General features: G+C 39.9%; 1 protein-coding gene across 1 annotated transcript in view; it reads right to left on the bottom strand.

Moving 5' to 3' along the window:
* The window catches only part of Ptpmeg (protein tyrosine phosphatase Meg), a 526,004-nt gene that overhangs the window by 322,410 nt on the left and 175,694 nt on the right, over positions 1-27,900 (bottom strand). Inside the window, exon 6 of the mRNA XM_090379497.1 lies at positions 26,195-26,273. Within this exon, the coding sequence (XP_090235623.1) occupies positions 26,195-26,273 (79 nt within the window). The remainder of the gene's footprint in view (positions 1-26,194; positions 26,274-27,900) is intronic.

A 27,900-nucleotide genomic window follows, 5' to 3' on the forward strand; every position in this document is an offset into this window, starting at 1 on the left:
GAGAGCTGCCGTAGTTAAAGTGTACCAGGACTGGCGTCAAAATGGTCAAACAGTGACCCGAAGGCAAAACGCAAAGGTCAGTGAAAAGTTGAAGTTAGAGGTGAGCGCCGGGTCCAATGACTCATACAGGTGAACAGGCACAGCACTGTTCAACAGTTGACTACCCAATACAACATGGGCCAACCCGGAACAATATCTGGCATGACCATGCATTACATGCACGCACGTATGGGCTATACCAGCAGATGATCCCTACGACATCCTCTCCAAACCAAGGTTCATCAGCGTAAAAGACTCGCTTGGTGCAAAGAGCATGGAAATTGGATATTAGAAGACTGGAAGGTGTGCTGGTCAGATGAGTCATGTTATTTACTCTACACAGTGGATGGTCATGTATGGATTTGGCATCAACAACATGAAGCTCTTGATCCATCATGCATGGTATCAAAAGTGCAGGCTGGTGGAGATGGTTGTATGTTTCACTGGCAGGAACTTGGACCCCTCATGCATGTGGAACAATGTATCAGTGGTCTCCACTATCATCAACTGTTTGCTGACTGTGTACACTCCGCTATGTTACACTTTTTCTGAATGGCGATGGTGTTTTCCAAGATGACAATGCACCGAGCCATCGGGCACTTGTTGTGAAGGAATAGTTTGAGGAACACAGTTCTGACTTTCAGAATATCAATTGGCCTCCGAACTCCCACCAATATCAATCCCATAGAGCACTTGTGGGACACTATGGAAAGGCATATCAGGCGTCTGGATACACCAATCACCTCCATAGCTTGGTTGGCCATACCTCCCGAATGCTTCCAACATCTTGTTGAATCAATGCCATGTCAGATAGCTGCTGTACTGAGAGCAAAAGGAGGATCTACGAAGTATTAGGTAGGCGGTCATAATTCAGTAATCAGTCAGTGTATATAAGCTAATCTGTAATCAAGTCACAAATGACATTAGGCAAGTGAAGGAAGATTATGAAAAATATTTGGCAAAGGATGCAAAGAAAAACAGCAAAGACTTCTTTACTTATGTAAACTGTAGAAGGAAGGGGATGAATCAGATTGGTCCAACTCATATCGATGGTCTGACTGTCGATGATTCTGCTCAGGTAGCTGACAAACTGAATGAGCATTTTGCATCTACATTCACACATAAGGAATTCTGTAGGGAATTGGAGTCCAGAAGCTTATCAAACTAACAGGGAGCTAAATGATTTTGTAATAACTGAGGGCAAATTCTCCTCTACTTTAAGAGCAAAGTAGAGGAGAAATTGTTGCAGTTAAACATAAGAAAGGTACCTGGGTGGATAGGATCTATCCAGTTATATTAAAGGAGGCAGCAAAGGAAGTAAGCAAACCCTTAACCATAATTATGAGAACATCCTTGGACTCAGGGGAGGAACCCATAGGCTGGAGATGTGCAAATGCATCCCCAATTCACAAAGTGGATCAAAGGATGACTGGCCACACCTTGAGAAATGCATACAGATCTGGACGTCTCATTTTAGGAAGGATATAGAGCTGCTGGAATAAGCACAGAGAAGGGCAACAAGATTGGTGAGGGGAACAAAGGCTCTTACTAAGAAAGGCTTAAGTTCTGCATATTGCAGCGTCCGGAGACTAGGCACCTGCGAGGTGATCTGATTGAGGTGTATAAGGCCTTGAATGGTTTGTGTAGGTTCAGTGCTGATGGGATTCTTCCTCTTGTTCAGATCACACACCTGAGGGGGCATAAATTAAAATTGAGGAAAGACAGTTTAGAATAGATGTGTGGAAATTTGCCTTTAGCCAGCAGGTTGTTGATTGCTGGAACAAATTTCCATCTGTCATTTTGGAAGTTAAGGCAGAACTACACAAACCTTTGGACCAAATGGATGGGTAAAATGGGAAGGTTTTTTTTTTTTTTTTTTTGGCTGATGCTCTATAAGCTTGCTTCTTGCATCATATACCTCTACTAAGGATGATCTTTTCCTTATGTTGTACTCTCTAGGAACTTGACAGAAAAAATGCCTACAACTCATCTTGCTGGTTTAGTCTGCTATGGCAAACAACTTCCAAAACCAAAATTGAAGATTTTTGACAAAACAAATTTGCCCATAACATTCTTCAACATACCTAAGAGTAATTAATGATCTCAGTACATGAATATAAAGTAGAGTGTAAAGTGTATTTAGGGATTAATAACACCAGGGTTCCCCCCCATCTCTGCGTGGTATACATTGTGATGTGTTACAGTACACTGGGCCAGAGATTTAAAAATGTATGAATATTGTGGGGTGTAGTGTTGTGTACAGTTGTTCATCTGGCCATTTAGCCGCTGGACCCCTGCTGAGGCCTAACATTGCCTACACTTGGCCCTGTGGAGGCAGACCAGGTACACCAGTATTTTAAATAAGTACTCTGGCAGGTCCTACCACCTAATTTCCTGAGATTTCAGTGGCTAGGACCTATGTGAGAGAGAGAGAGAGAGAAAAAAAAAAAATTAATTGCAATTTGGGGGGGGGGGTAGGACGTTAATGAGGTCAGGAGTCCGAAAGAGTGATGCACGGCTAAGCAGTTAAATTTTAAATTTAAATTTTGATTGTGTGAGGCATACGCTGTGGTGTTTAGAAGGAGTGGGGGGAAAAGACAGAAATATGGGGTCAATAGAGAAGACAACCACAGCTATTTCGGTGGGACATGCCCATGTCCCACCAAAAGGAAAATATGGGGAGCAGCAGGGAGGGGAGGAGATGGGAAGGCCGTTCCCCTGCTGGAATAGGGAAAGAAAGTGGGCCAGGCAAGGTGTCCAAGTCCAGACTGCCTGCCGACTGTGTGGCAGCAGAGCTGCAGTCACGATCAAAGAAATGTCCAATCCAGGTAGGTCACAGTATGGCTTATGGCTTCCTCTCAGTGGAGTAGGTCCCGTCCGGTGTTGTCTAATGTGGTGGTTTTCGCTCCTAAGATGATTACAGTCATTTCAGGTGATTTTTTTTGTCTTTTGTATCTGTCATTCTTGAGATCAGGTTCCATCCGGTAACTTGTTTCAGTTGAGCAGGGTCAGATAGTTGTTGGCATATGGTGCTGTGGTCACAGTTTGAGCGATCCATTCCTGTTGGTTGTGCAAGGTTGAGTCTGTCATTTAGTCTGCATCTCATCAGGGTTTTATTCAAGCATGGGTCGTTGACTGTCCAGGTTTGTTCCTTCAGGTGTAGATAGGTGGTATGTGCTCGATGTGGCTTTGTCATTTAGTTTTGTCACTGTCAAAAGCCTACGTGTTGGCTCAGAAGATTCTAGTTAGGATTCCAGAACCCTAAATGCAATTCTATGGATTGCATTTAGGGTTCTGCATCTGGTGAACAGTTCTTGTGCATATTTGGTCAGGGCCTTATATTGCTCCAGTGAGTCCAGTAGATGCATCTCTTGGTTCCTTGGGAGGCAAGTGATTTCTGTTATTGGCCTGCAACGGAGGTCTTCATAGTGTGTACAGTCGTGCACGATAGTCCATGTTTCAGCCTCACTGCAAATGCAGAATTCATTGTCCAGGATCCTAAAAGAGTTCAGTTTTGCACTGAATGCTCCATGAGCTGTTAGCAGGTAGGTCGTGTAGAGGGTGGGTTTGAACCATGTTGGGGGCTCAGAGTACACCCTGTCAATGTTGGGTAGGAACATTTTTGTGATTTTTCCCTTGATTGCTGTGGACCAACAGTCTTGCCATGCCTGCTGCAGATGTCTTTGGAGTCTGGTTTTTTCCACTTTGGGGTTAGATGTTAAGTCCACTGTAAAGTTCATGAAGGTGCAGGGTAGTCCTTTGGTAATATGGTAGGAAATGCCACACTGGGTGATTTCCAGATCCAGGGGGAGGGCCCTCGCCAGGATCTGGAGAGCATTTGTACTGGTGGTACGGCAGGCACAGGTGATGGTTAGTAATTTTATCCTTTGGGTGGCATCCAAGGTTCGCCAGTTGACCGCCATTGTAGTTTTATGAAAACAAATCGGAGAGGCATAGACTATTGCTGGTAGGAATATCGTTTTGTAGTATAGAGACAGAGTGTGCTTGCTATGCCCCCAATCCCATCTTGTTATTCTAGATACCAGTGCTGATTACTTCCTAATTTTGGTTCTAATATAGTTCAAATGGTGTTTGAAGGAAAGGTTTGAATCCAGAATAACTCCCAGGTATTTCAGTTGGTTGCTCAATCTGAGGGTTCTGTTTTCTATTTTTATTTGTGGGGGCTGCCTGAGGTCCCAGGATCCCCAAGTAGGATTGAGGAGGTTTTTTCCAATGATATTTTCAATTGATGGGTTTGGGCCCAAGCTTTTAGGGTCGTCAGGGCCTGGCCTTCCATCTGGGCTCTGTTGTCCGCTGCAACCATCAAAATAAGGTTGTCAGCAAAGGCCTATAAGCAGATGTCCCCAAGATCAAGGGTGAAGAATTTGTCAAGGACCATATTCCACAGGAGTGGCCGCAGAACTGAGCCCCAGGGGCATCCCCTGTAGACAGGCCTGGTCAATCTTCCATAGGCTGCAACAACACTGATATTCTTTTGTGAGAGGTATGATCTTATTGTTTTGAAGAAGTTCACATGAACGGAGACACTCCTGAGTCTGGCCAGGACACTTGGCCACCAGATGGTGTTGAATGCCCCAGGAAAGTCAATAGAAATGACCAAAAAAATACTTCCTCTGACAAGTGGCCACAGCATCCATGAGGTTTCTGAGAGCGTCAGCAGCTGATGACTGGGGTTTGAAGCAGTATTGTGTGGGCATACAAAGGTTCGCTGCATCGTAGTGCCTGCAGATTCTTCCATGCAGGAGTTTCTCAAACAGTTTACTGACTACAGGCTGTTGTTGTTTTGTTGTTTGGTTTTTAGGAGCATTAGCAACTAAGGCCATATTGCTCCAGGATATGCGGTGGTCATTCCTTAACCTTTCCGCATCGTCCGTATTTGGTGGTGACGGGCTCGAACCGCGGTCTAATCAAGAAGCGTGTGCTACGCACTGCTGCTCCTTCCCACCTGGCTACGGAGGCGCCACTGACTACAGGCAACAGTGCAATTGGTTGATAAGACCCTGGCGGGTCAGGAGTTTTGGAAGAGTTTTTTAGGATCAATTTCACGTTTTCAGCTTCCACTGTGTTGGGAAGGTACCATCCAGGAGGCAGCAGTTGAAAAGAGAGAGAGAAGCAAGTCTGGTGTGAATTTTGCAACTTTCCTTATGATCTCAGGTTCCAAGTTATCGGGGAAGGGCATTTCCTGTTTTTGATGAGAGCAGTAGCCAATTGTAGTTCCTGCAAGGTAAAGGCCGGTTCTGGTTGCTCCGTGTCATACGCTTCGTTGTCGGTGCAAATTTGCAGCTGCTCTGGTAACATCAGAGTATCTGTGTTTGGACAGATGTTGTTGAGAATGCCGAGTGTGGATTGGTCCCATGTGGTGGTGATGACTTCACCTCTGGGGAGCTTGTTTGTGGTGACTCTGTACACCACTCTCCAGGGATCTGTGTTTCCTGTTGTGCTAACCAGTGTCTTCCAGGCTTTGCACTTACTTTCTGTTATTAGATCGGTATACCTGTTCCTCACTTGTCTATAGAGCTCTCTGAGGGCCGCAACCTATGCAGCAGGCCATGTGTGTCTCGCCCTCTGGAACTGTTTTCATCTCTTTATCACTTCCCATCTCAGGGATTGGATGTCCGGAGTCCACCATGGCACTGATCCTGGTGTAGGGTTTTTGCATTTCATCGTTGTTTCACTGGTACTAATTATTATCCTAGTGATTTTTCTTTGTGCATCATTTGGGTCAGTTCGGTGGTTCATTTTGACCAGGTGTTGAGTCGCAGCAGGCACAAGCAGCTCTCTGAAGAAGTTCCAGTTCACATTTTTAACATTGAATCGGTTTTGCATTTGTTTTGGCACTGGTGATCTAGCAAGAGATCGTCTGATTTGGTAGGCAACCACTCTGTCAGACGTAGCCCACGAGTCCTGGACAGCCCAGTCTGTTACATATCCAACGATGTTCCTGATTGCTATGGTAACATCAATAGTTGCTTCCCACAGAGTGTTACAGAATGTAGCCAGGTGATGAGGTTGATTCAGTATTACCAATGGTGAGTTTGCAAGGTACTCCTAAAGAAGCTATCTGTTTCTGGTTCCATGTCTGTCCAGGGTGTGGCTGTACCAGGCCAGGGACTGACAGTTCACATTAGCCTCCACAATAATCCTTTGATTGGAAAGAGTGTCGAGAAGCTTCTGGAGATACCTTGTGGCAAAGGAGATTTCCTACCCCGGCCTGCAGTACAGCACCACGATGTAGAGGGGGCCCAAAGGAGTTAGGATGTGGGCACATGCGACCCAGGCCGTGCATAGCTGGGTTATTTTTGTTACTGTGTAGTTTGGGTTGAGGACCACAATGGCAGTCCATGGTGTGTCCTCCTCAGTTTGTACTATTTTATATGTTACTGGGTAGCCGTGTACCATTTTGGAGTGGGTGTACGGCTCATGTAGTAACAGTTGGTTGTTTTAGGATTTTATGGCACATCCTGTAGTAACAGTATATCTTTGTTTTCTTCCTCTGCGTTTGCTCTCAGTTGGTTGACTACTGCTCTGGTCCGCTGCGCATTTTTCTGGAATATGGTTATCTTGGCAGTGTTGTATCTTTTGTGGCGTTTATCCATAATTTATCCTCATTTGGAACGAACTCTTAGCTCTAAGGTAAGTTGGACATTTTGGGTCCCTGATGGAGTGGGTGTGTTCCAATTTTAGTGACTTCCAATTTGCACATACTGGGTCCTGTTACTTGTTGGGGCAGCTATTAAAGTCATGGCCTCTCTCTGAGCAGTGGCCGCTAGTGGGTGTGGTCTGGGTCCATGTATGGGTAGTGTGACTGAACCTACAGTACCTGAAGCATTTAGGCACGGTCACATGTTCCCTAAAACGATGGCTATGCCATCCTACATACAATCTAGTTTGATTTTTGAGGATCTGCCAGGCAGCAGGGGCCAATTGTACAAACCAGTTTTTATTTGTCCCGGTTCTTGGTTTGGTTGTGTATTTGGGTTGCACTAGATTCTGTTCTTAGTTTGACAGGATTGCTTGCACATCTTCGCTTGTATCTGTTTCTATGATTAGCCTGATGTTTCAGATTTTCCTTATAGATTTTATTTTTGTGGTCTTGAATTCTTCCTTAAGCTCCTTCATAACTTTGATTTTGAGGTCTTCGCTGGTGTGGATGCTGCCCTCCTCAATAGGTTTGAGGACCACCAGGTTTGGTGTCTTCAAGAGGGGTTGCCTTCTAGGCTGGGTTGCTCTTTGGGCCCCTGCAACTGCTTGTGAGCTCCTCAGTGTTTCAGTATAAGTGGGAACCCGCTATGACATTTGTTTTGACCCACTTTCTTCAAAGGCTTCAAGTTTTGCCTTAGTCCACTCACATTCTACATTGGTCTGGTAGAGTACAGCCTCCAGTTTGGACCAAATTGTGACTATTTTTCCTCATAGCACAGCTGTGATTCTACTACTGGATTCTTTTAATAGGTCTTCTTAGGCTGTTCTAAGTATCATGGTTTTATCCATAACATTCCCTTCTGGGAGGGTAGAGTCCAGTGGTTCAGACTCCTCGCCAGGGTCAGTTTGAGAGCATGGGATTTTATGGATGTCTCTACTTCCCTGCTGGCTTCTAGTTTCCCTGTCAGATTTAGGCATTGTTAATCTCTTATTTTTCCTTTTCAGAGCTGGGGTAGGTTTTGTAACATCAGGTTCCTCAGTGAGGTCAAAGCTTGGAGGGGCATCTTGCTGCATTGGTTGCTCAGCAGGGGCTGATTTTTCTGCAGTTTCATGCACTTCCTCAGGCATCTTTGTCCAGAAGATGGAAAATCGGTCTTTACGGATTAATGAGAGTGATGTGGATAGCTTGATGGGGCTATCAAAATGGTGAAGAATGAGATGTGCCACAAGTCCGTAGCCTGAACATGTGTGGAGTTACAGCCTGGTGAACTTTGGGCTGACCCTTACAGGTAACATGGGGAGAAGGCACCCAACCTAAAGTATGACCCTAGAGAGACCAGACTAGTTTTTGTTGGTATTATTGCGAGTGCAAAACATGATGGCAATCTCAATTTGTTGTTGAAATGCATAGGGACAGAAATTCAGTTCACCCATGGTAAGTCTATGCAGTGGGGGGGGGGGGGGGGTAAGAACACAAAAGTCGTGTTGAATGAACCCGAAGAGAGTCACTATAATATCCGGAGATTTTTGGAACAAGGTTCTTGTTCAAGATTTGTTTAATAGGGGGGAGATCCCTCTTTAGGTTGGTATGTTTAGTTTTCCTTTCTGCTACCTGGATCGTGGGCTAACGATTTCCGAATTTTTCTCAATTTTGAATTGTGATACCTAGCATTGAAGAGGATTAAAAGTTTCACACAAATTGTTTCTTTCCAGCCAGACAAGAGAAACAGAAATAGACTTTCTAGACAAGCAAAGATAACATGCACAGAATTATCAGTATTTTGGCCTGTTTAGAACTGCTTTCATCAGAAGCCTGCAATTCAGTTCCTTTTCATGAATTCATCGATTTGTCTTCTTTCAAAACTTTTGGATTACGAACTGGATTTGAACTAAGTCACTAACACTCACTAGTTTTCACTGGTTATACCTTTGAAACTGGTAATTCAGAAAATTCATGTGGCTTTCTCTTCCTACTTCTAACCTCTTCTTCAAATAGCCTTTGACAAGGCCACTTGAAGAAGTTACTGTTATAGCAATCTAGTTACATATTTAATTAAAGATGGCCAACACATGCACAGATGCTTCAAACTCTTTTTCAGTGGTGTGCATCCATTAAAATTGTTTAAAACTATCTTTCCTTTTAGCACTTCTTTTTGAGATAGTAAATTTCCACCAAGTATTCATACACTTTATAGGAAAGAACACAGATTAATAAGATGACAAGGACAGCCTATTACCACCAAGTGCTGAATTTCTTCTTTTACCCTTGCTACTCCAGTTTTTAGGCCTACCATAACTGGAGAATTAACAACACTAAAGTATCAGATAGTTTTTAAACGACTCTTGCATGCTTTCAGAAGAAAATGCCTAATGCTGTATGTGAGGTTACCTTCCAAAGTTGACACCGAGAGTAAGTTTCTTTCGATCTAATGATTATTATTATTATTATTGCTACTCATATTATTTCTCCTTCATTGGGGGTTCCACTTCATGATGGGTATTGCTACCAAGTACACAGGGTGGTTGTTGTTATGTCTGGTGTTACTGTTGGTCGAGGAACTCTCTGACTATCCTACAGGTGTTCAGAATTGCGACTTTCTGGAGTTCCTTGTAGGCGTTCGCTAGGAGACCTATTGCTGTTAGGCTGTTATAAAGGGTCTTTGGCACCATATCTGTGGTTGACACGATGATCAGGATGGTTGTAACTTGTTGCATATACCACATCTCTTTGATATCCTGTCTTAGGTTCCTGTACTTCCTTTTTTTTTTTTTTTTTTTTTTTTTTTGGTAGTTGTTGGCGCATAGGCTTCTGTGGCCATAATGCACCTCCCAAGGTTTTTGCAGTACTTTGATCCAAGCCCGAGACGGGAATCGAACCCGCGACCTTTGGGCTGCCAGGCAGGCACTTTACCCACCCGGCTAGCCTGGTCGGCTGTACAGGAACCTAAGACAGGTATTGGGTATTGCTATGTCAATCAGATAGGTAGCCTTTTCCTTCTTGTCCACAAGGGTTATGTCCGGTCTGTTGTGCAGGATTGTCTTATCCGTTATTATGGCATGGTCCCAGTACAGCTTGTGGGTTGGGGTGTCTAGTACTGCCTGGGATTCGTATTTACTAGCTTCTGATGTATTATCCTGGATACCTGTTCGTGTCTATGAGTGTAGTCAGTCTGGGTGATCACCTTGCATCCCGCAGTGATGTCTTGGATTGTTTCTGAGGCCAGGTGGCATCGTCGACATGTGTCATTGGACACTCCGGGCTCCAATGTCTGAATTATTATTATTATTACAAAAGGTTGCCACAGCAGGATATAGCTTGGAACAACTTTCATTACTGCTATTTATAGCACTTGAAAATTACCCATTTTTCAGAGCCATCACAATCTCCTTTTACCCTATCTGCACAATTTCATTGACAATGCCTGTTGCTTTTGTTTTTCCACAAAACACTTATTTTGGAACAATGCACCTGCACAATCAGCATAACCAGAGGAAGAATACATTTAGAATCACAAATGTAAAATCTTGCATATATGTTTTCTGAAACTTTACATTGTAATTCTTTGGCTTTACTGAAAAGATGCTGTTAAATAGCTTAACACCACACAAGTACGTTAAAATGGTTACACATTACAGAGAACAAAGCTATTGTCCCACATGTCAATTTTTCAATGTAGACCAGCAAACTTGAAAGACAATTTGATACAAAAATAAACAAAAATTTGCAGAATTTAAAAAAAAAATTACAATTTTAACATAGTTTCACATTCTTTCTGTCTTTCTTTTTAAAACTGTTTTTGAAAAAAGGCAGTAATTCTTTATAACCAACAATGGCAAGATGGACAAGGGGTTTAAAAAAAAAAAAAAGAAAAGAAAGACAGATTCTCCATCATAGAGGTAGCTGTAAATTTTATATATTTGAATATATCATCCTCTATTGCCCCCTCAATGCCTTACCAATTCCCATTACACCATCCTTAGAAGAGACATCATGGGGAAGGCAGATTTCAGCAAAGTAAACTCAGGAAAATCTCCACATTTTCCTAATCCTCTAGAATTAGTATAGGACTTATGGCCCATCAAATAAAACAGAGAGCCACTGATATCTCAAACGAAAGGTTAGATGTACTGAACCACATATAGACTAAACCAGCTACATATATACTGAACCCTAGCCACATACATCTACAGGAAAGGTAGGGTGTGTGTGTGTGTGTGTGTGTGTGTGTGTGTGTGTGTGTGTGTGTGTGTGTGTGTGTGTGTGTGTGTGTGTGTGTGTGTGTGTGTGTGTGTGTGTGAGAGAGAGAGACCAAAGCAACTAAAATTACAAAGCATCAGTATACTGTATCCGTAAATTGTGTATATTCTATAGTAAATCTTCTGTAGTAAATTACAGTAAATTTTCTGGACAAGAAACCAGAGTTTTCAGGAGATAAAACTATGCAACCCTCACACAGACTAAATATCTTATAATCAGAGTCTTTAACTTTCCAGATATGACTAGAACTTGTGGGTTGGTCATACAATAGCAGAAATTTTCTGAATTTATTGGATGACTGTTTTGTACAGCAGCATGTTAGAAGCCAACAAGAGAAAGCAATACCCTTGTTCTGTTCATCAGTGACTTCACACATTAAGAGTATCCAGATGAAGGAACCACTAGGTGGCAGTGATCATAATATATTGAAGTGGGATCTATTTAAAGATAACAACTGTCGAGGGTACAGGGGAAGAGATTTTACTTTCCTAAAGACAACTACAGTAGTCTTAGTTTTTAAATTCCTTTCAGAGAAACCTATTGATGAGGATACCAAGAGAAAATTCTAAATAGGAAGCATTCAGTAATCATAGAAGCTACTAAGCTTTTAATACCAACAAAGAGATACTGTTCAAGGTTTACATTTAAATCGATGTCAAATGAACTAACATGACTAGTGGCTGAGAAGAAAATGTATAGGACAATTATAAATTATCACAGGACAAAGAAATTTACAATAAGTATAAACTAGTTTGCACAACTAGTGAATAGTATAGTGTTATTACTGAATTTAGGTATCTCTCAGTTTAGTGCAGTTTTGGTATTATCAAAATAAATTACATTCAAATGGAAATCATGACTCAGACCAAGACAGTAAGGCAGAGAGCTCAAAATAGCAAGAGTACTGTGGTTTGGGAAAGAACTGGAAACTACAATTCTTCTATGAATCACTGCTTTATAAAATGTATTACTTGTTCGATGTCTACAGATATTAGCATTAGCAGAGGCATATGATGCAAGAAAACAAGCTTATACAGCATTAGCCAAAAAAAACCACTTCTCATTTTGCCCATCCATTTGCTCCACACATTTGTCCAGTTCTTCCTTGAATTTATATAAGCTATCAACTTCCACAACAACAACAACAGGTGGAAGTTTGTTCCAGCAATCAACTACCAGCTGGCTAAAGGCAAATTTCTGCACATACATTCTACAAATGCCTTTCCGCAATTTGAATTTATGTCCCCCTCAGGTTTGTAATTTAAGCAAGAGGAAGAATCCCATCAGCACTTAACCTGCTCAAACCATTCAAGCCCTTATACACCACTTCAATCAGATCACCTTGCAGGTGCCTAGTCTCCAACTTAAGCATTTCTTGCTAAGAGCAACTCTTTGTTCCCCTCATCAATCTCTATGCCCTTCTCGTAATTATTCCAGCAACTCTACATCCTTCCTAAAATGAGGCCTCGACCTGTATGCAGTACCCAACATGTGGCCTAACCATTAAAAGGGTTAGTCACCTCCTTTAGTATTAGTAATGGCCGCATGGTGCAAGAAAGCCTATGGCTTATGCTGCACCAGCCAAAAAAAAAAAAAAAAAATCCGAACAAACAATGATAAAAACAAAATATAAATAAAATAAATAACTAAATAATAATAATTAATAAATAAAATAAAATAAAATAAAAAAATAAATAAAAAGGAAATTAAACCTATCATCCTATGCGCTTCCCTTACCCGAAAGTACTATCCAGATGACCTTTGAATTTCCCAAAACTGTCGGCCTCTACCACCATGAAGGCAACTTATTCCAGTAATTTATAACTCGCTGGCTAAAATAAAACTTCCTGCAGTCCAATCTAAACATTTCCCCCCGTAACTTGAATTTATGTCCCCTAGTTCTAGCATCATTTATAATCTTGAAAATTTTGTCCTCATTCATTTTACTGATGCCTCTCAGAGCCTTAAACACCTCAATCAAATCTCCTCTAAGGTGTCTAGTTTCCAAACTCTGCAACCCACATATTCGAAGTCTTTCTTCATAAGGACGCCCTTTTGCCGATCTCACCAGGCGAGTTACCCTTCTTTGCACCCTTTCAAGAAGCTCGATGTCTTTCTTTAGGTGCGGTCTCCATACTTGAAGACAGTATTCCAAGTGTGATCTAACATAAGCCTTATATAATGGGATTATCACGTCCCTATCTCTACTTGCAAAATTTCGATAGATCATCGATAGGACACCATGGGCCTTCCTTGCAACCTGTTTACAATGCTCAGAGAATTTCATGTCTGACCGTATCGTAACACCCAAGTCCCTTTCCTCCAGTACTGGGTTTAGTTGAACTCCACCAAGTGAATAAGTTTTTTTGGGATTACTGTTTCCCAGGTGTAATACCTTACACTTTGTTGGATTAAAGCACAGCTGCCATTTTTCTGACCATTCCTGAAGTCTATCTAGGTCTCTCTGAAGAAGCTCAGCTTGACAGTGATCATTAACTACTCTACCAATTTTAACATCATCTGCAAATTTAGACATCACGCCCTCTATCCCTTCATCAATGTCGTTTATGAAAATTAAAAACAACAGTGGTCCTAATACTGATCCTTGGGGAACCCCACTTCTTACATCAACCCAATCTGAGGAATAGCCATTTATCACAACCCTCTGTCTCCTGCCCTGAAGCCATCCTTCTATCCATCTAAGGATTTTCCCAGTGATTCCAACCCATTCCAGCTTATAAAGCAACCGCTCATGTGGGACTGAGTCAAAAGCTTTGCTGAAATCTAAATAAACAACGTCGAAATTATTCCCTAAATCCAGCTCGTGAGTGACCCTTTCGAAATAGCGAACTAAATTTGTTAAACATGATTTTCCCTTTACAAAACCATGCTGAGTATCCTTGAGAATTTCAATTCGATCCAAATGATCCTGAATTCCACCCTTGATCATTGCCTCCATGATTATCCCTACTACTGAAGTCAGACTGACAGGTCGATAATTTCCAACTTCACTTTTAGAGCCACCCTTATGTATGGGGGATACATTTGCACTTTTCCAATCCAAGGTAATCTCCCCAGAGTCTAGTGATGCTCGCATAATTAGCCTCAATGGTTCAATGCACTCGCTTGCCGCCTCTCTTAAGATTATAGGGTATATTCCATCAACTCCAGGAGCCTTACTGGTCTGTAGGCTCGAAAGTTTTTCATTAAATAATCTTGCGAAATTTCAATATCATTAATTACATATTTTTTAACTTCGCTCCCACAATTTCCCATTTCCACAAAAGGCTTCTCATTTGTAAATATCGATGCAAAATAACTGTTGAGTTCATCTGCAACGGCAGCTGGTGTATTTATTACTATCCCCTTTCCCTTACGTAAAGGTCCGATCTGGTTTGTCCTGCTCTTCTTGGCATTTATATATGTGAAGAATTCTTTATCCCCCCCCTCTTTGCTCTGTTTGCTAGTGATTTCTCATAAACTGCCTTTGCCTGTCGAACCTTTTCTGTGGCTCTATTACACATCACCTTGTAGCTGTTATAGGCTTCAGTACTTTTTATTGCTCTGTAACCTTTCCATGCCACCTTTTTCTGCTCAAGTAATGCGGCAACTTCACTATTCATCCAACTTGGAACCCTTCTCGTGAAGTATTTTTTTTAATGGTATATACGCATTCAAGGCATCTGTGATTAATGTTTTAAAAGCGTACCACAGTTCGATTGTATTCATTCTCTGCGCGATATCTACCCAGTTAATAGAGGCCATGTAGTACCTTAAGGCATCGTAATTTCCTTTTCTGAAATTAAAACCCATTCCTTTGCCTTTTACTTCTGCTACCTCTCTCATCATCATCCACCGTAGAACTCCGTGATCACTTCCTGCTACTGGTTCCTCTACTGTCAGCCCTGTTATGTCATCTGATTCATGTGTGATGATGAGGTCTAGGATATTCTTTTCTCTAGTTATTTCCCTGACATGTTGATACAAATAAGACGGTCGTTTTCAAAGCCGCTAAGTGGATTTTTCTTATTTATTGATTTGAAATTATTGTTTTTCTAAAACTTTTGATTTAAATTTAGTAGTATAACATTATTTTGTGATTTTCTGATTAATTTGGTGTATTTATTCTTTACTCGGCCTTGTAATTGCATAAAAGTATCGGTAAAGGTTTCCACGTGTTTCAACTCCGCTAACCGTTCGTAATTTTCCCGCCTTTGGGATACGATATACCGTACTAGATAGCGTTAGTTGAACTTCGTTAGCAGTTAAATAGTACGTTTAAATAAATACATATAACGACTTAGATTACAAACGTAATATAATTAATTTTATTTAACATAATTAATTATACATATAACCACTTAGGTTACGAAACATAAATAATTAGTAAAAACAAATAATTAATACATAACTTGATACGAAAGTTATATAAAGGGATTTCGCAGATAACACTCGTTACTGAAACGTAAATATTTCGTAGATAACACTCGTTACTGAAACGTAAATATTCCTTAGATAACACTCGTTACTGAAACATAAATATAGCGTTATAACTGTGTTTGGATACAAGTTTAGGATTTAATTTTGTACAGAAATTGAAATTTTATTGAAAGTAAATCTAAATCATGACTCAAACCAGAGCAGCAAAGCAAAGGGCTCAAGCTAATGGGAATGCTGTGGCCCAGGGGAGAACTGAGGGGGGCAGTTGTCCTCTGAATCACAGCCTTGTAAGATGCACTATTTGCTTGATGTTTGCGGAGCAGTCAAGTATGGGACATGATACTGCCATGGGGGATGTCTTTGTGTGTGTGCGATGCAAGGAGTGTAAGGAGATAAGGCGACAACTCAGCGTTGTTATGGGCCTATATGAGAGCTTGAAGGATAGGGTGGATGCCCTCGAAGGATTACAAGTGAGGGGCCCATCAAGCTCTCAGCTGCCCACACCAATGCCAGAGCTTGCACTTGGTCATCGCGGAACACAGCGGCAACCCCCAAGGCAGAATGCGCTGGTCCCAAAGGAACTAGTAGTTGTTGGTGACTCTATTGTCAGGGAAACGGGAAACATGCTTTGTAAAAAGGATAGGTGGAATAGGACCAGGGTATGTCTGCCAGGGGCAAAAGTTGATGACGTTGTAGAGCGGATATCATCTTTTAAGGGCACAAAAGGTGATACAGTTGTACACGTTGGCACTAATGACATTAAGAGTAGGAGACCGGCGGAATTACTTGACAAGTACAGGTCACTGATGAAAAAAAGCCGTGAATTAGGGTTGAAATTGAAAGTGTCTGCAATTCTGCCCAGACACGATAGGAGGGAGTATATGATGAGAGCCCTGTCAATCAATTCGGCCCTGGAAAGATTGTGCAGGGCTCAAGGGGTAGAATTTTTTTCAGCCTGGTCTGTACTTGTTAACAGGAGAGACTGCTTCTACAGGGATGGGATACACTTAAATAGAAAGGGTGCAAGAATGTTTTCTGATGCTATCGAGGCAATGTTAGGTGGGTCGGAAAACTGCTAGATTGGGGGGATACAAGGACTAATAGATTAACAGTAGCCACTGGCAGAGGTGAAAGTGATTCTTGCACTGCTTCTATTGGAATGAGCCGCAGCCTGGAAAATAAGATGCAGGATATTTCAGAGACTGCTGGGAATCATTGGGGTACAAGTAAACACATGGGTTGTGTTAGGGTAGCTAAGAAAAAGAACAGGTGCATGTATACTTGTGTGTACACCAATGCTAGGAGTTTAGTAAATAAATTTGATGAATTTGAGGTATTGCTCAAAACATCAAAGGCAGATATTGTGGGGATTTCAGAGACGTGGTGTCACACAGATATAAGAAATGCAGAACTGGAATTTGGGGAGTACAATGTCTACAGAAAGGATAGACAGGATAGGAAGGGAGGAGGGGTTATGCTATTAGTTAAAAAACACATAAAATCCAAGGAAGTGAAGCCAGTCGACATCGCTGGACAGTGCAGTGTCGAGTCAGTTTGGTGTGACATAAGCATTGGGAGATCAAAATTGAGAGTAGGAGTGTGCTATAGGCCTAATGACTCTGATGAGTATAATAAGAAACTGTTCGGAGAAATAGAGTGGGCCAGTAAATCAGAGAGTCTTATAATGGGGGATTTTAATTTCCCAGATATTGACTGGAATTTGGGGGCTGGTCACTCACACAGTAGCAAGGCTTTTGTGGATTTATTGGATGATTGTTTTCTATATCAGCATGTTCGGGAGGCAACTAGAGGGAGTAATACTCTTGATTTGATTATCAGTAGTGATTCTTCATGCATTAAGAATCTGCAGATAAATGAACCACTTGGTGGCAGTGATCACAGTGTGCTGAAGTGGGAGTTACTCAAAGAGGTAACTACCATTAGGGGTAAAGGGAAGGGGTATTGCTTTCGTAAAGGCGACTACAATGGACTGAGACAGTATTTAAATTCTATACAGTGGGATCAACTGCTGATATTGCCAACAGCAAATTCAAAATGGGAAGCATTCAAAGAACTTATCGTGGAAGCTACTAGGCTTTACATACCAACTAAGAAATATTGTTCAAGGTTTAGGCCTAAATGGTTGTCAGATGAACTAATGAGGCATATGGCAGAGAAGAAAAATGCATGGGATACATACAAATTAACACGTGACACGGACGCCTATGATAGATACAAGTTGATCTGTAACCAAGTTACAAAGGGGCGCCTCCGTAGCCAGGTGGGAAGGAGCAGCAGTGCGTAACACAAGCTTCTTGATTAGACCGGGGTTCGAGCCCGTCACCACCAAATACGGAGGATGCGGAAAGGTCATGGATGACCACCGCATATCCCGGAGCAATATGGCCTTAGTTGCTAATGCTCCTAAAAACTAAATAACAAATAACAACAAATAACAAAGTTACAAAGGAGGTTAGGCAGGCGAAGGCAGATTACGAGAGATCCTTGGCAAGGGATGCGAAGAAAAACAGCAAAGAGTTCTTTACTTATGTAAACTCTAGAAGGAAGGGGATGAATCAGATTGGTCCACTTGAGATCGATGGGTCAACTGTTGATGACCATGCTCGGGTAGCTAACAAACTAAATGAATATTTTGCATCGACATTCACACATGAGGAGTTATTCAGCGAGGGGAATGCCAGAGGTGTATTCAACTCTAGCAGTAAGCTAGAGAATCTTGTAATAACTGAGAGCAAAGTGGAGGAGAAATTGTTGAAGATAAACACAAGAAAGGCACCTGGGGTGGATGGGATCTATCCAGTTATATTAAAGGAGGCAGCAAAGGAGGTAAGCAAACCCTTAGCCATAATTATGAGAGCTTCCTTGGACTCAGGGGAGGTACCCATTGACTGGAGATGTGCAAATGTGACCCCAATTCACAAAGGGGGATCAAAGGCTGACACAAGTAATTATAGACCTGTGAGTTTAACTTCTGTTCCCGGAAAATTAATGGAGGCACTGGTTAAAGAAGCACTGCAGGATCATCTAGACAAGACTTCAGTTATAGCTAGGACACAGCATGGTTTTGTTAAGGGGAAGTCTTGCCTGACCAATTTGATTGGATACTATGATGCAGTCACAAAAGAACTGGATGCAGGGAATAACTTTGATATTATATACTTGGATCTTAGAAAGGCTTTTGATACTGTTGCACATGGAAGACTGCTGCACAAATTGGAGCAGTGTGGCATTGGAGGCAAGTTGCTGCTATGGATAAAGGGGTGGTTGAGGGGGAGAAGACAGAGAGTGGTAATCAATGGACACTGCTCATCGTGATCTAATGTTATTAGTGGAGTCCCTCAGGGTTCAGTATTGGGGCCTTTATTGTTTTCTGTATTTATAAATGATATTGATGATGGTATATCAGGCTTAATGTCCAAGTTTGCAGACGATACGAAGGTTGGCAGGGTTGTCAAGGACACTACTGACACTATGCTGCTGCAACAGGATTTGGAAAGGTTGAGCAGATGGGCTTCGAGGTGGCAAATGAAGTTTAACATTGACAAATGTAAAGTACTATATATGGGAAACAGCAACCCCAGAGCAACGTATCAACTCTGTGGTACTACACTGACAGTGGTAGAGAATGAAAGGGACCTGGGGGTGGTGGTGCAGGCAGATATGAAGTTCTCTGAGCAGTGCAGACGAGCTGCAAGAGTAGCTCATGGTGTATTGTCAATGATATATAGGAATTTTTCTAGCAGGGATAAGGAGGTGATTATTCCCTTGTATAAGGCAATGGTCAGGCCACACCTAGAGTACTGTATACAGGCCTGGAGGCCTCATTTCAGGAAGGATGTAGAGCTGCTGGAACGAGTACAGAGAAGGGCAACTAGATTGGTGAATGGGACAAAGGGGTTCTCTTACGAAGAAAGGCTTAAGTTTTGCAAATTACAGTGTCTGGAAACTAGGCACCAGCGGGGTGATCTGATAGAGGTGTACAAAGCCTTGAATGGTTTGAGCATGCTCAATGCTGATGGGATTCTTCCTCTAGCTCAGAAAAATCACCTGAGAGGGCATAAATTCAAATTGAGGAAAGACAGATGTAGGATAGATGTGCGGAAATTTGCCTTTAGCCAGCGGGTGGTTGGTGGGTGGAACAGACTTCCATCCCTTGTCGTGGAAGTTGATAGCCTAAATAAGTTTAAGGCTCAGCTGGACAGGTATTTCGAACGAACAGAGGGGTGAAGTGGAAGTGGTTATTTTTATTTATTTATGTTACTTTTTTTTTTTTTTGGCTGATGCTGCATAAGCTTGCTTTCTTGCATCAAATGCCTCTACTAATGCTAATGCTAATGCTAATAACAGTCATCTAGTTGATTTAAAAATTTTGTTCCCCATATCCTTATCCCTGCTAGCAAAAAATTTCTGTATATCACTGACAAAACCCCATAACCTGCTCTGGCAGCCTGCTCAGAAAATTTCATATCTGACTACACAATTACTCCCAGGTCTTTTTCATTCTCCACTACCCTGAGTGTAGTACCAGACGGTTGGTACATTACTCTGGGGTTACTGCTACCCATATGCAGTACTTGTCATTTGTCAATGTTAAACTTCAGTTGCCACTTCTCGGCCCATCTCCCCAACTTTTCCAGATCCTGTTGCAGTAGCATACTGTCATTAACAACCCTGCCAACCTTTTTATTGTCTGCAAACTTTGACATTAAGCCTGATATATCTTCATCAGTATCATTGATAAAGACAGAAAACAACAATGGGCCCAACAGCAAACCATGGGGGATCCCACTAATAACATTAGTCCATGAAGAGCAAATGTCCATGATTACCACTCTCTGTCTTCTCCCACTCAACGATACTTTTATTCATTGTAGCAACCTGCCTTTAATGCAAGTTTGTACAATAGTCTTCCATGTGAAACAGTATCAAAAGCTTTCCTAAAATCCAAGTACAGTAGACTTTCGAAATAACAGCGCCTTTGGGGATTCAAGGTGCCATTTTTCGATTTTTCTGTTATGTAGAAAGTTTTATTTTTAATGTATTTAATGCAGAAATAATGAGTCCAAATAAGAAACAGAGAGATTAAGAATGCAATTTTATTAACTACACATAAAAAAACAAACATGTAATCGATTCAATGTTATATTCTGCCATTGATACACATCTGCTTATGCCCCGCTCTATTTTCTTTATTATATCAAGTTTAGTCTGTGCGGTAGCACAGTGGTATCATCATCGTCTTCCACACACCGGGTGGAAAAGGCCTGGATTTGAATCCCGTCAATGGGCGAGAAACTTTTATAGGCTTTTTTACTCCGTGGCTGAGTTAGTGAGTCTCAGGCGTAGATAGCAAGGTTTTTCCTCCAGAAAAACAGGCAAATCAAGCAGAGAACACAGGCAATTAACAGACAATACACAAGGGGAGATGAAACTGAATTTTCAGGTGACCTAATAGTTTGGATTATATCAAATATCACTAAGCTTTAATGTTTTTCTTCTTTTCTTCTCCGTATGAGGTTCATTAACTTTAGGAGCCATAGTGAGGGGTTTTTAATTTAGGCACCTGCGTGGTGATCTGATTGAGGTGTATAAGGCCTTGAATGGGTTCAGCAGGCTGAATTCTGATGGGATCCTTCCACGTTCAGATTACGAACCTAAGGGGGCATAAATTCAAATTACGAAAGGACAGATGTAGAATAGATGTGCGGAAATTTGCCTTTAGCCAGCGGGTGGTTAATTGCTGGAACAAACTTCCATCTGTCGTTGTGGAAGTTGATAGGTTGAATAAATTTAAGGAGGAACTGGACACGCGTTTGGAGGGAATGGTGTGATTTTTTTTTTTTTTTTTTTTTTTTGGCTGATGCTGCATAAGCTCATACATTTGCTTTCTTGCATCACATGCCACTACTACTTGCCATTTTCTTTTTTTCGGCACTACAAGATATCTGCACTGTATGTATACATCCAATCTCAATGTGCTGTTATTTTGGGTGCCATTATTTCAACAGTCTATTGTATATGATATCAAAATTATTTTGCATCCAGTTCCTTTGTGACCACATCATAGTATCCAATCAAATTGGTCATACAAGGCTTCCCTTTAATAAACCCATGCTGTGTCTGAGTTATTACTGCAGTCTTGTCTAGATGATCCTGCAATGCTCCTTTAACCAGCGACTTCATTATTTTCCCAGGAACAGAAGTTAAACTAACAGGATATGATACAGCCAAAGGGGATGTTTTTATGTGTGTTCAATGCAGAGACTTTAAGGAAATGAAATTAAGAGTAAACCCGGTGTTCTGGTGGATGTTTATGAGATCTCGAAGGACAGAGATGATGCCCTCAAAGGAATTAAAATTGGGCTCTTCAAGTGATCGGCTGCATTCCTCAGTGCCAGAGCCTAAATTTGTGCATCACATAACGTCATGGCAATTCCAACAGCAGAAAGAATTGGTCCCACAGAAGGTAGCTGGTATTATTGTCAGAGAAATACATTGTACTGAAAGGAAAGGTGTAATAGGACCAGGGTATGTTTGCCAGGGGGAAAAAGTTAATGAAACTGTAAAGCATTTATCTTTTAAGGGCACGAAAGGTAATGTTATTATATACTTTGACACTAAAAATATTATTGAACACGAGATCTGAAGAGTTTACTTATTAGGCATAGGGCAAAGTTGAGAAAAAGTTGCAAGTTAAATTTAAATTTGAAAGTGCATTTCTGCCTAAACACAATAAGAGGGATATATGATGAGAGTCTTGTTAATCAATCCAGTCTTCAAAACTCTGTGCAAGGCTTTTGGAGTAGAATTTTTCCTAGCATGGTCCTTTAAATAGATTTTAAATGTATTACATTTAAATAAATAGGTGGTGCAAAAATATTTGCTGATGTTATCAAGGCAGTGTTAGGTGGGTTGAAAAACTGCTAGCTTTGGGGGAGATACATAGACTAATAGTTTAACAGCAGCCATAGGCAAAGGTTAAATTAATTTTTGTGGCACTTCTACCGGGACATATCAGGAATACAAAGTGTGAGGAATTACAAGGTCTGTTGGCAGCCTCGCATACCCTTGATTGAATACTAATACCAGGAGTACAGTAAATAAATTTGAGAATTTTGAAGTATTGGTTAGGTCATCAAATGTGAACATTGTAAGAATATCAGGAACATGGTGCTATTCACACATAGGGTATGCAGAATTTGAATATGGAAAGTACATTTACAAAAAGGAGGAACATGACAGGATGGGGGAAGGGGTAATGCTCATGGTTAAGAAGCAGAGATTCTAGGGCAGTACACCTGGTTGATATTGGTGGTCAATGTAATATTAAGTCAGTTTGGTGTGACATAAGTACTGGGTACACAAACAAGAGCAGGTGTATGTTATAGGCCAAATGACTGTGATGAGCATAATGAACAATTATAAAAAAAAAAAAAAAAAAAAAACCCAAAGGATCAGTAAATCAGAATGTCTTGTAATGGAGGATTTTAACCTTCCAGATATTGATTGAAACTGGTGGATGTTCACTCACACAATAGCAGAACATTTCTGATATTAGTGAATGACTGCTTTCTACACCAGCATGTTAGAGAGGCAACAAAAGAAAGCAATACTCTTGATCTGATTACCAGCAGTGACACTTTGCATTAAGAATCTGCAGGTAAAAAATCCAGGAGGTGATAGTGATCACAATTTTTCTCATGTGGAATTCACTTAAAAATATAACTACTGTTAAGAATAAAGGGAAGGAATTTTGTTATCATAAAGGTGGCCAAAATGGTCTTAGACAGGTTTTAAATTCTATTCAATAGAAGCAAGTGATAATGTTACCAACTGCAATTCTGAATGGGGAGTATTCAGGGAAATAACTGTAGAAACTACCACGCTTTTCATACAAACTAAGAGATACTGTTCAAAGTTTAGACTAAAATGGATGACAGATAACCTGATGAGATCAGTGATGGAGAAGAAAAATGCATGGGAGGATTATAAATTATCAGGAGGCACAGTAACGTAAAAACTAATCTGCAATCAAGTGACAAAGAGGGTCAGGGGTTTAGGCAGGATAACAATTCTGTCCCCCCTTCCACACACATACATATAAAAATACTTACATGCACTAGTCCTCTTCTCTAAATCTAAATGGAGATGTAGAATTTAAGTAATGCAATACATTACAAATTCAGGTAAATGATAACAGAAACAAACATACAACATACATTTTGGCCTATACTGATAAAAAAAAAAAAAAAATTTAGGGTAATTTTGTTTATTTTATAAATTTTTATAGCTTTTAAAAAAATTTTTTGTAACTGAAAGGCTTTGGCAATCAACTAATGAGCATTACACAAAACTTGCATAATTATTTAAATGAGGTCCAGAACCAGTTTATACAGATAATCAAATGTCCACTGTATTGCACCAAATATCCATGCATTTCATTATCCTTGGAATAAATTAATTCTTTTCATATTTATCATGTTATTCAACCCACAGTAATGAAATATAGCTAGTTATAAGGAAATTTTTCATATTTCTAAAGTTTAAGCTGCAAGTTCAAAATTTCTGAAAATACTGCATGAATTGCATTGCCTCATATTTTACAAAAATTATGCATACATTACAGCTAACAAAAAACAGTTGTGCACCTTGCCTGAAATAACTGGGCTCAAAGCTAAGTGAGACACTGATTTCATATATAATCTTTGAAAACTTTTGAATCATCCCATTATTTTTAATGATTCCAAGGATGCTGCCAAAAAATATCAAAGTTTGTAACATTTTTAGCTAAAAATAAGTAATTTTTGTGACCTCTAAAACCACAAATGTCATTAAGAGACAAAAAAATTACCATGTTTTATCATCTCTTGTGAATTGATTATAGTGTTCCATTGCTTCCAGAATCTTAAAATCAGACTTTCAAACATCAAGTGTATTAAGTAACACATTATATCTATTACACATACTCCTTTCCCACCATTCCCTAGCCCTGTCAACAAAAAAAAAAAAATAATAAAATAATAATAATAATAATAATAAAATAAACTTTCTCTTCATGCTTTGTACCCCTTTCTATGTGTATATAGCCATCACCAACACCTTCAGGTTGGCTAAAAATATTGCTTCCCCATTCTAGATTTTAACCAATTGGGGGCCTCTCTAATGGCATTGTACAACTACACTATCTTAAAAATTACACCACTTTTATTCATGTCATCTTGGTGTAATTTTCACATTGCTACATGAAAATACAGTTGTGCTCCCGTATCTGCTAATTAAGTTACCCGCGGTTAACCACAGAAAAAACCCGAAAAACTTAACATGTACTACTTGCGTATCCAATATGATGCTTCCCTTTATTTTTTACAATGTTACATATGGTTTGGTCACCAACATTATAATAGTTTTAGAGATTTAACAGATGCACTGTTTTCAAACTTTTGATAATTTCAAGTTTTTGTTTAATTTGAAAGCACAACTCTTACGTTTGCCCATCATTTTCGCGACTTCTAAACAAAAAAAAAATAATAATAATAATAATAAATACAGTGGTTACTATAAAAAAAAAAAAAAAAAAAAAAATTCAACATCCCTGATATAAATAACGAAACGTGTCCTTTTGCGGTGCAATGGAATACAACAATAGATGCTACGCACTAAATGAAAATAAACATTTGGTCCTTTTTTTTTTTTTTTTTTTTGAACGGTAGGTGTGAAGCAGTGGGGGTGGCAAGCTAACAGGTACACTAATCTCACAATGATGATTTATAACACCGGTTCTTGTCACTTATTTACAACTTGCAAAATATCTGTTTATACCTTTTCTAGTTATCACTTGAATTTTATGATTTCTGTTTTTTTTTTTTTTTTTATTTGGGGTCTTGCAGTGTCCCGGTTAATCGAGTCTGCTGTACTTTATTATTACCGTATTTAATGTTGGTAATGTCTTACTGTGTCTTTAATTTATCAATTAAACTTTATTATACATGTGTATGTACAAGAAAATCATGTTATATATGGGGCCAGCAGGTGTTCGCTTATATCTGCAGTTTCAGCCATCCACAGTAGGTCTTGGAACATATACCCCTCGGATATGGGGGTCTTAGTGAATAACATTTTGTTAAAACACTGTCACACTTGGGAAAAATAGAATGTGAATGATTCTCTGTGGGAATCACTTCTTAAAATTTGTACACTGTGCCTTTTTCTACATTAGTTAAGGACTGCTTAGAATGGGAGATTCAGTTAATCATCACACAATTCCTCTTGTAATTTTTAACCCAACTGAAGTGAGAGCAGATCACATTAAATATGAAACAAGGCCCTGTTATATATGAGCAAACCCACCATCTGCGTAGCACATATCAATTTACAGTAGTATGCTGCAGTTATTACCCCCCCACCAATCTAACTCTCTGTGTACTATACTACATCTAAAAATTGCAGTGTGCACTCTTTTTCCACTTCTGAAGCAAATTTAATGTGTGTTCAGATCAAGACAAATCCCCATTGGAAGTCAGCCCTGTATATATTCCAGATATGGGTGTAGAAGGGCAGCCTACAATTTCTCTATCACAGTGTTTGTCGGTATAAAAAAATATTCAATAAAATTACTTCGATAAAAAGAAAGTACTTTGGAGGAAAAAGTCTTTAAAAAGATTTACCAAAAATAAGAGAAGTATCTACAATGTAAATAATATACATATCATTCTTAAGAATGAAATTACTAATACTTACTTAATGTCATACTTATAATTATCATTTTCTACCAACCTCGTATATTCTTCATGAAGTTTGCTTGGATCGGAAACATAAAACTTCACTCGAAAATACAACAAATAAGGAGGACCCACTAAAATTTAAAAAAATTAGGGAAAAAAAAAAAATGTAAAATGTAAAAATAAAACATGTCAAACAGAATTAATATGCATGAAAGAAGAGAAATATTTATAATGAGGGACAGCTAAAGTTGAGCGGGAGAAGACAGCTGTCTTCTTCCTCTCAACCTTCCCTTTGTCCATAGCAGCAACTTGCCCGTAATGCTATACTGCTCCAATTTGTAAAGTAGTCTTCCATGTGCAAAAGTAGCAAAAGCTTTCCTAAAATCCAAGTATATGATATCAAAATTATTTTTTTCATTCAGTTCCTTTGTAACTGCAGTCTTGTCTAGATGATCCTGAAATGGTTCTTTAACCAGCGACTCCATTATTTTTCCCGGAACAGAAGTTAAACTAACAGGTCTGTAATTACTGGTGTCACCCTTTAATCCCCATTTGTGATTTGGGGATACATCTTCACATATCCAGTCCACGGAGACCTACTCTGAAACCAAGGATTATCTCATAATTATGAGTAAGGGTTTGCTTACTTCCTTTGTAGCCTTCCTTAATATAATCAGATAGATCCATACAACCCAAGTGCCTTTCTTATATTTAACTTCAATAATCTCTCTTCCACTTTCCTGTCACTTAATACAAAATCATTTAGCTCAGAGTTTGAAAAACTTCTGCAATCCCCTTCCATAAAGGATTCCTCATGTGTGAATGTAGATGTAAAATACTCATTCGGTTTGTCAGCAACTGGAGCAGGATCATCAAAGTCAAACCATCAATATTGAGTGAACCAATCTGATTCATCCCCCTCTTTCTAATGTTTACACAAGTAAAGAAGTCCTTGCCGGTTTTCTTTGCATCCTTCATTAAACATTTTTTGTAATCTGCCTTTGCTTGCCTGACCTCCTTTGTCACTTGATTACAGACTACTTTTCTACCATTGGCTTCTGCATTGCCCGATAATTTATATGCATTTTCTTCTCTGCCATGAGTTTCACCAGTTCATCTGACATCCATTTAGACCAAACCTTGAAGAGTATATTGGTATAAAAAGCCTATTTTAGTCTGTGATTAATTCCTTGAACACTTCCCATTTAGAATTTGCTGATTGTAACAACATCAGTTAGTCCCATTGTATACAATTTAAAAACTGTCTGAGACCACTGTGCATTCAACTTTACAAAATCAAAAAAAAAACTCTCCCTTTAATCTTGATGGTAGTTACATCTTTAAGTAAATTCCAATTAAATACATTGTGATCACTGCCACCTAGTGGTTCTTTTATCTTCATCTTAATGCATGAATAATCACTGCTGATAATCAGATAAGGAGTATTACTCCCTCTTGTTGCTTAACATGCTGCTGTAGAAATCTGTCACTCAACAAATCTACAAAAGTCTTGCTAGTCTGTGAGTAACCAACCCACAAGTTCCAGTCAATATTTTGCTTCTTTTGCTTTAGTAAGGGTGACTAAAGAGGTCTCAGGCAGTTTTTAAATTGTATGCAGTTGGACCAACTGATGATGTTACCAATAGTAACTTATAAATGGATATCACATGAATTTTTGAGACATGGGGCAGAGAAGAAAAGTACATGGGATGCATATAAATTATCAGGTAATACAGAAGCCTATGGTAGATATAAATT

Source organism: Mastigoproctus giganteus, chromosome 1 (assembly GCF_048544385.1).
Source record: "Mastigoproctus giganteus isolate SK-2022 chromosome 1, ASM4854438v1, whole genome shotgun sequence".
NCBI lineage: Eukaryota > Metazoa > Arthropoda > Arachnida > Uropygi > Thelyphonidae > Mastigoproctus > Mastigoproctus giganteus.